The 10,576-nt window shown below is 43.7% G+C and overlaps 1 protein-coding gene across 4 annotated transcripts in view; it reads left to right on the top strand.

The window, feature by feature from the left end:
* The first annotated feature begins 682 nt into the window (after nt 1-682).
* The window catches only part of LOC110490371 (muskelin), a 41,968-nt gene continuing 32,074 nt past the window's right edge, over nt 683-10,576 (top strand). For 2 of the 4 annotated variants that reach the window (XM_021563729.3, XM_021563727.3), the window contains exon 1: nt 1,276-1,410. In XM_021563729.3, coding sequence (XP_021419404.2) covers nt 1,331-1,410 — 80 coding nt within the window. In that variant the 5' untranslated portion in view covers nt 1,276-1,330. Of the gene's footprint in view, nt 851-1,275; nt 1,411-10,576 lie in introns of those variants that run through there. The other 2 variants (XM_090200531.1, XM_090200532.1) reach the window with 2 other exon arrangements.

Genomic DNA, 10,576 nt, shown 5'->3' with positions numbered 1-10,576 from the left:
GTCAACTGTGCTTTGGACCAAAAAAGTCACGAATAAAAAGTGCCTCTCCACTCCATTTAAGCTAAATTAAGAGGTTCCTGTGCCAAGTGCTGCTCGTGCACTTAGAAGAAATGTCATTTTCGTGCATTTCTTACATCAAGAAGCTTCCTGGCAATCCACTTGGAGATAATTCCCCGGTGTGCATTTGACACGGAGATGGTCCTTTAGAAAAATGGGATGATCAAAGCCTGGTTGACGCGCAGAAAGTCATGGCTGTTATTGTTATCAGTAATTTATACACAATTATGAGGCTTTATTTATAATAAGATTATTGTTATTGCAATTATATAATAGCCTAATAGTAAACCAAATAAAAATAGAATCCAAGTTTATTGGTCGCATACACAGATGTTATAGCGGGTGCAGCGAAATGCTTGTGTTACTAGCTCCTAACAGTGCAGAAAAATGTCAAACAACCAACACAAATAATCAAAAACAAGATCGAATCAGTACAGTCATTGCCCCATAGGTTGGACAGTCACAGAGAGAGAGAGAGAGAGAGAGAGAGAGAGAGAGAGAGAGAGAGAGAATGATAGAATGATAGAGAGGTGGGGGGGGGGGGCGGGGGGGGGGGCTTTTATGCTGACGGGAAAGGGTGATGAGGAGTAATGTGCCCTGTGACATACAGGCAGGAACTGAGATCATCAGGGAAGATGACATAAGAATGAAGCAGTGACTCTATTATCATGTGATATCCTCATCATTGGGAGTTTGGTGGGAAACAGGTTGGGAAGTCAAATTCATGGGCCTATGTTAAAAATGAATAAGGAAAACCAAACACAGAAGGAAACATCAGTCTTGCTTGTGTGAGGTAATACCGATTCCATATCTTTGAGAGATACAGTATTACAAACATATTCTAAATTATATTGATGCTATTCATTGTCTCAACGTGCAACAATTATGAGACATGCCTATACTCATGCCTATACTGAATAGTTTCTAAAAGTTTATAAACTATATTATTTCTGCAGATACAACAGGTGTCAGGAGAAACCTATTGCGATAACACACACACACACAAACGCAGGCAAGCACACACACACACACACACACACTAAGCCAAATGCATAACTAATGGCAGCAGCATGGTTGAAATAACTTGGTGCAAGTGTTCCATGCACATTTTCAGGGTCACTAATCAATATCATGTCCTCATAAATATTTTTGAACAGTTTTCTCTATTATTGAACTTAACCGATGTAACCAAAAGCATTAATCGAATTCAAGTGTATTGTCTCTTTAAGAGCTGTCACTCGAGCCTTTGCTGCTTGTCATTTTCTGCAACAAGATGGCGGTCGTTCCAGAGAATAGAGTCCTCTCCTTCAGTGTTTTTAAATGGAGCTCGTATTCCTCCACATATTTACCAGAGTGAGTAATGCACACATACGTTGACCACATGTATGTATTTGTTTTCGTTGCTGCAGGTCTCATTAACTGCCACAGTGCATCGAAATCGTGTCTCCGCGGCCTAGCTTGACTGCGAGCTAACTACTCCACCGTTAGGCAACAGGGATAACGTTAGCTAGTTAGATTTACTCGAGTAAACAAAATGCACGCATAGCCAGCTAAATTGATTATTTTTGTACTGTGTGACGTCTTTCCATGCACTGTAAAGCCGATACTAGTAATTATCTAACAGATGTACTAACGAGTTGGCAAAAAAGCTAGCTAGTTAAGTTAGCGAGCTCGCAAACTAGACGAGCATGCCACCACCACTAAGTTAGTAGCCAAAACCACTCATGACTTTTTATATTAGCTAGTAAGCTAAATAGTTAACTAATCATACAGATAACTATTTTTTTCTCCTACACTTTTTGTAGGCATGTTTAGTCTGATTGTTCTGTACCCGTTCGTGCAAGGCCAAAGGGTATAACCAGTTAATGTTAGGTAACGAGCTAGTATGTCTCTATGGTATTGCCTGGGTAACTTGACACCATAGGAAATGCCTGTACAGTCAGCTATTTATGGACCCTATTATCCCGCTCTTTTAAAAACAGTGGAATTGCTAGTTTCAGCACTAATTAGCTTGGAACTGGCTGAAAATGTTTACTGCTTTTATACAGGCAGCCCAATTTAGATTTTTTTTTTCTCCCGCAAATGGATCTTCTGTCCTTACCCACAGATATTTTTCAAAGCTGATCTGGTCGAAAGACCCATTAGTGAGACAAATATCAGAATTGGTCTGCCTTTGTAATTGCAGCCTTGAAGACAATAGTATCACTGCCTCTGTCACAATACCACCCCATGATTGCAATTTTTTTTATTTGACCTTTTATTTAACTAGGAAAGTCAGTTAAGAACAAATTCTTATTTTCAATGATGGCCTAGGAAAGGTGGGTTCCTTGTTCAGGGGCAGAACAACACATTTTTACTACCTTGTCAGCTCAGGGATTCGATCTTGCTACCTTTCGGTTACTAGTCCAATGCTCTAACCACTAGGCTAACTGACCACTAGATCAGTCATCAGTAGGCCTAACTTGCTCAGGCCAATGCCGGGCAATTTCCTGGGCAAATTAGGAACGCTGTTCAGGTCAGTCCATTTCGTTATTTAACAAGTCAAATAAGCTTATTGACCAATCAGGACTTGAATACGACTGCACATCACTTAATATTTTAACATGTACATTTTATATGTACTGATTACACTTACTTGTATTTCATATGTCACGGTGATTGCCGTTAACATGGCTGTATACAGGAAGTTTTCCCTCCACAAAAGGGCTTTATTACAGACAGGAATACTCGTTAGTTATCCGGGTGGCTGGTCTCAGACAATCCCGCAGGTGAAGAAGCCGGATGGGGAGATCCATGGCTGGCGTGGTTACACGTGGCCTGCGTTTTTGAGGCTGGTTGGACATATTACCAAATTCTCTAAAACGACATTGGAGGTGACTTATGGTAGAGAAATTAACATTAAATTATCTGTCAACAGCTCTGGTGGACTTTCCTGCAATCAGCATGCCACCTGTGGAATGATCATGCTGTTAAATCAGCTTCTTGATATGCCACACCTGTCAGGTGGATGGATTATCTTGGCAAAGGAGAAATGTTCACTAACAGGGTTGTAAACAAATGTGTGCACAATTTGAGAGAAGCTTTTTGTGTGTATGGAACAATTCTGGGATCACTTTACATGTTGTGTGTTATATTTTTGTTCAGTATAGTTAGCATTCTCTTTGATTTTGTTAGCATTCTGGTAAGTTATGTTTTTGGGGCTTTGAATATTAGGGCTATATAAATAACCCTCTAGTCAACTTGTGCAATAGATAACGCAGATCTCGTTCATCATTTTGCATGTTAGATCATTTTTCATTATGAAGCTTACCAGTATTAGTTTCGCAAAACAGGGGTTTGAGGCAGTCACGTGTGTTTGTTTATAAAGAAGCACAACGAGCAATATGGGAGCTTTGTAAGGTGAGTCACTCCTGCAGCGCAACTTAGTTGTGGTGATCAAGTTACACTTGTATGAAATCCACTACTAATGTTTTCCAGATATATATTATAACTATTCAATTAACTATTTAAGATGTGCCAAATTCTCTCCAGCTGGGTTTTGCTACGTAACCTGTGAATGTTGCTAACTTGCTAATGTTAACTAAGCTTGCAAGATCAAGCTTCTTAGTAACCACAGCAGAGAAAATCCTCTGCCTAATATTTGTTTTGTTGTGCGTGCTGCAAACTGCGTTTTGAGATACTTGCATAAGTTTATGAGCTGGGTTGTCTGTCCAAGTAATACATATTCGCATGCGCTCATTACCATTTACCTAGCATCCGCTATGAGAATTCTGTAGTATTTGTTAGCATTTTGATAGCATTCTGGTAAGTACATTCTTTGGGGCTTTTATTTCTGTTTGGAGAAATATATATATTTACTTGTGCACTACTAGTAATACCGTATATCCCAGGATGGCACAGGCAGGGTATGGAAATCTGGACACCGCTGAACCCTGATCATTGGTCTCTGATCTGTACTACATAGAAATGCGTAATTCTACACGAAGGTAGAAATATGCAGTATCATTCATTACATATAGGTATTATTCTACACACTGGCTATTCGAATGAGCTCTGCTCCCAAACATTATGAAATTTGGTTGGTTTGAACTGGATCAAATCTGATCGACTCATAGACTTCTATGTTTCACAAGTTTACACATCAAATTACAGTAGAGCTTAGTACAGTACATTACACTGTACTCTAGTGTGCTCTATGTTACTGAATTTGACTGAACTATACTCAACCTTTTGTTGTCCAGACTGTTTTCACGCTTTTGCTTTGGCAACCAGACGACAGAATAATGAAACAAATGAGCTGAACATAAGGGAGGACAGTAGGTGACCAAACTGTGGTTTGTCTACTCTGATTAAGTAACAGTATTAAATCAAATCAAATTTTATTGGTCAAATACACATGGTTAGCAGCTATTAATGTGAATGAAGCGAAATGCTTGTGCTTCTAGTTCTGACCGTGCAGTAATATCTAACAAGTAATCTAACAATTTCACAACTACCTTATACAAAGTAATGTAAAGGAATGAATATGTACAAGTATATTACAAGTTTTAATCAGTTAATTCATAGACAAATGTATTTCAGTAAAAACACCAACTAGCATAATTGGTAGGTCTACTTTTACTTGTTACTAATGTGAACTTTCATTATCCTCCCTCATGAGGGAGAGCAGGGCTCAACGTTTTTATTTATTTATTTATTTATTTCACCTTTATTTAACCAGGTAGGCAAGTTGAGAACAAGTTCTCATTTACAATTGCGACCTGGCCAAGATAAAGCAAAGCAGTTCGACACATACAACGACACAGAGTTACACATGGAGTAAAACAAACATACAGTCAATAATACAGTATAAACAAGTCTATATACGATGTGAGCAAATGAGGTGAGATAAGGGAGGTAAAGGCAAAAAAAGGCCATGGTGGCAAAGTAAATACAATATAGCAAGTAAAACACTGGAATGGTAGATTTGCAATGGAAGAATGTGCAAAGTAGAAATAAAAATGTGGTGCAAAGGAGCAAAATAAATAAATCATTTAAATACAGTAGGGAAAGAGGTAGTTGTTTGGGCTAAATTATAGGTGGGCTATGTACAGGTGCAGTAATCTGTGAGCTGCTCTGACAGTTGGTGCTTAAAGCTAGTGAGGGAGATAAGTGTTTCCAGTTTCAGAGATTTTTGTAGTTCGTTCCATTCATTGGCAGCAGAGAACTGGAAGGAGAGGCGGCCAAAGAAATGATTGGTTTTGGGGGTGACTAGAGAGATATACCTGCTGGAGCGTGTGCTACAGGTGGGAGATGCTATGGTGACCAGCGAGCTGAGATAAGGGGGGACTTTACTACCTAGCATGGTCTTGTAGATGACATGGAGCCAGTGGGTTTGGCGACGAGTATGAAGCGAGGGCCAGCCAACGAGAGCGTACAGGTCGCAATGGTGGGTAGTATATGGGGCTTTGGTGACAAAACGGATTGCACTGTGATAGACTGCATCCAATTTGTTGAGTAGGGTATTGGAGGCTATTTTGTAAATGACATCGCCAAAGTCGAGGATTGGCAGGATGGTCAGTTTTACAAGGGTATGTTTGGCAGCATGAGTGAAGGATGCTTTGTTGCGAAATAGGAAGCCAATTCTAGATTTAACTTTGGATTGGATATGCTTGATATGGGTCTGGAAGGAGAGTTTACAGTCTAACCAGGGGGGGTGCAGTGCTGTTGACCGGGGTAGGAGTAGCCAGGTGGAAAGCATGGCCAGCCGTAGAAAAATGCTTATTGAAATTCTCAATTATGGTGGATTTATCAGTGGTGATAAAGTGCAGTGGGCAGCTGGGAGGAGGTGTTCTTAATCTCCATGGACTTTACAGTGTCCCAGAACTTTTTTGAGTTAGTGTTGCAGGAAGCAAATTTCTGCTTGAAAAAGCGAGCCTTAGCTTTTCTAACTGACTGTGTATAATGGTTTCTAGCTTCCCTGAACAGCTGCATATCACGGGGGCTGTTCGATGCTAATGCAGAACGCCATAGGATGTTTTTGTGTTGGTTAAGGGCAGTCAGGTCTGGGGAGAACCAAGGGCTATATCTGTTCCTGGTTCTACATTTCTTGAATGGGGCATGTTTATTTATGATGGTTAGGAAGGCATTTAAAAAAAATATCCAGGCATCCTCTACTGACGGGATGAGATCAATATCCTTCCAGGATACCCCAGCCAGGTCGATTAGAAAGGCCTGCTCGCTGGCCTCCCGGGTGGCGCAGTGGTTAAGGGCGCTGTACTGCAGCACCAGCTGTGCCATCAGAGTCCCTGGATTCGCGCCCAGGCTCTGTCGTAACCGGCCACGACCGGGAGGTCCATGGGGCGACGCACAATTGGCCTAGCGTCGCCCGGGTTAGGGAGGGCTTGGTCGGTAGGGGTGTCCTTTCCTCATCGCGCACCAGCGACTCCTGTGGCGGGCTGGGCGCAGTGTGTGCTAACCAAGGTGGCCAGGTGCACGGTGTTTCCTCCGGCGCATTGGTGCGGCTGGCTTCCGGGTTGGATGCGTGCTGTGTTAAGAAGCAGTGCGGCTTGGTTGGGTTGTGTATCGGAGGACGCACGACTTTCAACCTTCGTCTCTCCCGAGCCCGTACGGGAGTTGTAGCGATGAGACAAGATAGTAGCTACTACAACAATTGGATACCACGAAAAAGGGGTAAAATAAAAAATAAAAAAAAAGGCCTGCTCGCTGAAGTGTTTCAGGGAGCGTTTGACAGTGAAGAGTGGAGGTCGTTTGACCGCTGACCCATTACGGATGCAGGCAATGAGGCAGTGATCGCTGAGATCTTGGTTGAAGACAGCAGAGGTGTATTTAGAGGGCAAGTTGGTTAGGATGATATCTATGAGGGTGCCCGTGTTTAAGGCTTTGGGGAGGTACCTGGTAGGTTCATTGATAATTTGTGTGAGATTGAGGGCATCAAGTTTAGATTGTAGGATGGCTGGGGTGTTAAGCATGTTCCAGTTTAGGTCGCCTAGCAGCACGAGCTCTGAAGATAGATGGGGGGGCAATCAGTTCACATATGGTGTCCAGAGCACAGCTGGGGGCAGAGGGTGGTCTATAGCAGGCGGCAACGGTGAGAGACTTGTTTTTAGAGAGGTGGATTTTTAAAGTAGAAGTTCAAATTGTTTGGGTACAGACCTGGATAGTAGGACAGAACTCTACAGGCTATCTTTGCAGTAGATTGCAACACCGCCCCCTTTGGCAGTTCTATCTTGTCTGAAAATGTTGTAGTTTGGGATTCAAATTTCAGAATTTTTGGTGGTTTTCCTAAGCCAGGATTCAGACACAGCTAGAACATCCGGGTTGGCAGAGTGTGCTAAAGCAGTGAATAGAACACATTGACATTAACTCTTGTCCACTCCCCAAATTTTATCAGCATATCGATTGCGCAACCAGGGGTGGAAAGACCTTGGATCATTGTTACTCTAACTTCCGCGACGCATATAAGGCCCTGCCCCGCCCCCCTTTCGGAAAAGCTGACCACGACTCCATTTTGTTGATCCCTGCCTACAGACAGAAACTAAAACAAGAGGCTCCCACGCTGAGGTCTGTCCAACGCTGGTCCGACCAAGCTGACTCCACACTCCAAGACTGCTTCCATCACGTGGACTGGGAGATGTTTCGTATTGCGTCAGATAACAACATTGACGAATACGCTGATTCGGTGTGCGAGTTCATTAGAACTTGCGTTGAAGATGTCGTTCCCATAGCAACGATTAAAACATTCCCTAACCAGAAACCGTGGATTGATGGCAGCATTCGTGTGAAACTGAAAGCGCGAACCACTGCTTTTAATCAGGGCAAGGTGTCTGGTAACATGACCGAATACAAACAGTGCAGCTATTCCCTCCGCAAGGCTATCAAACAAGCTAAGCGCCAGTACAGAGACAAAGTAGAATCTCAATTCAACGGCTCAGACACAAGAGGCATGTGGCAGGGTCTACAGTCAATCACGGACTACAGGAAGAAATCCAGCCCAGTCACGGACCAGGATGTCTTGCTCCCAGGCAGACTAAATAACTTTTTTGCCCGCTTTGAGGACAATACAGTGCCACTGACACGGCCTGCAACGAAAACATGCGGTCTCTCCTTCACTGCAGCCGAGGTGAGTAAGACATTTAAACGTGTTAACCCTCGCAAGGCTGCAGGCCCAGACGGCATCCCCAGCCGCGCCCTCAGAGCATGCGCAGACCAGCTGGCCGGTGTGTTTACGGACATATTCAATCAATCCCTATCCCAGTCTGCTGTTCCCACATGCTTCAAGAGGGCCACCATTGTTCCTGTTCCCAAGAAAGCTAAGGTAACTGAGCTAAACGACTACCGCCCCGTAGCACTCACATCCGTCATCATGAAGTGCTTTGAGAGACTAGTCAAGGACCATATCACCTCCACCCTACCTGACACCCTAGACCCACTCCAATTTGCTTACCGCCCAAATAGGTCCACAGACGATGCAATCTCAACCACACTGCACACTGCCCTAACCCATCTGGACAAGAGGAATACCTATGTGAGAATGCTGTTCATCGACTACAGCTCGGCATTCAACACCATAGTACCCTCCAAGCTCGTCATCAAGCTCGAGACCCTGGGTCTCGACCCCGCCCTGTGCAACTGGGTACTGGACTTCCTGACGGGCCGCCCCCAGGTGGTGAGGGTAGGCAACAACATCTCCTCCCCGCTGATCCTCAACACTGGGGCCCCACAAGGGTGCGTTCTGAGCCCCCTCCTGTACTCCCTGTTCACCCACGACTGCGTGGCCACGCACGCCTCCAACTCAATCATCAAGTTTGCGGACGACACAACAGTGGTAGGCTTGATTACCAACAACGATGAGACGGCCTACAGGGAGGAGGTGAGGGCCCTCGGAGTGTGGTGTCAGGAAAATAACCTCACACTCAACGTCAACAAAACTAAGGAGATGATTGTGGACTTCAGGAAACAGCAGAGGGAACACCCCCCTATCCACATCGATGGAACAGTAGTGGAGAGGGTAGCAAGTTTTAAGTTCCTCGGCATACACATCACAGACAAACTGAATTGGTCCACTCACACAGACAGCATCGTGAAGAAGGCGCAGCAGCGCCTCTTCAACCTCAGGAGGCTGAAGAAATTCGGCTTGTCACCAAAAGCACTCACAAACTTCTACAGATGCACAATCGAGAGCATCCTGGCGGGCTGTATCACCGCCTGGTATGGCAACTGCACCGCCCTCAACCGTAAGGCTCTCCAGAGGGTAGTGAGGTCTGCACAACGCATCACCGGGGGCAAACTACCTGCCCTCCAGGACACCTACACCACCTGATGTCACAGGAAGGCCATAAAGATCATCAAGGACATCAACCACCCGAGCCACTGCCTGTTCACCCCGCTATCATCCAGAAGGCGAGGTCAGTACAGGTGCATCAAAGCTGGGACCGAGAGACTGAAAAACAGCTTCTATCTCAAGGCCATCAGACTGTTAAACAGCCACCACTAACACTGACACTGACTCAACTCCAGCCACTTTAATAATGGGAATTGATGGGAAATGACGTAAATATATCACTAGCCACTTTAAACAATGCTACCTTATATAAATGTTACTTACCCTACATTATTCATCTCATATGCATACGTATATACTGTACTCTATATCATCGACGGTATCCTTATGTAATACATGTATCACTAGCCACTTTATACTATACTATGCCACTTTGTTTACATACTCATCTCATTTGTACATACTGTACTCGATACCATCTACTGTATCTTGCCTATGCTGCTCTGTACCATCACTCATTCATATATCCTTATGTACATATTCTTTATCCCCTTACACTGTGTACAAGACAGTAGTTTTGGAATTGTTAGTTAGATTACTTGTTATTACTGCATTGTCGGAACTAGAAGCACAAGCATTTTGCTACACTCGCACTAACATCTGCTAACCATGTGTATGTGACAAATAAAATTTGATTTGATTTGATGATTTGATTTGACTTGTCCGGGGCTAGTAATTTCCCCCCGGATGCAATGTGTTACCCACTGTCCTACAAATCTCTGCAGAACGCATCGGAGTATAATTATTGTAGGCCTACATTGACGGGCACGAGCTGTCTTTCAATCATGCAGTCACAAGATGCGTGTTTGAGATCAAAGTGACCCTAGCCACGTGTGCACATTGGTTGATATTCATTGTTTGTTAGTGAGTTATTTACACAGTTATAGCAGATTTGTGGTTGGCACTGAAAATCCTGGAAAAGTCATGGTGTGCATCACCTGCCTGTGCCAGTGGGCTGTTGCCAGAGGAGAGGGATGGATTTGCGCAGAAGGTAAATTAAAGATAATCAGCCGAACTACACCATGTTTTCAATTGGCTATCTCACTATTCAACTATTTAGCTATCAGCATGTATTAATGTCATGTTCGATGTCCTAAAATAACTTTCCAATGGCCCTCGTGTATAACTGCAAATAGCCGACACGCAGTTGATAGTTGATAAAACCAATACTGCATA

The sequence above is a fragment of the Oncorhynchus mykiss genome, chromosome 15 (assembly GCF_057628025.1).
Source record: "Oncorhynchus mykiss isolate SJ-2025 chromosome 15, ASM5762802v1, whole genome shotgun sequence".
Lineage (NCBI taxonomy): Eukaryota > Metazoa > Chordata > Actinopteri > Salmoniformes > Salmonidae > Oncorhynchus > Oncorhynchus mykiss.
Note: the sequence above shows the minus strand (reverse complement) of the source record. Positions and strands in the feature narration are given on the sequence as shown.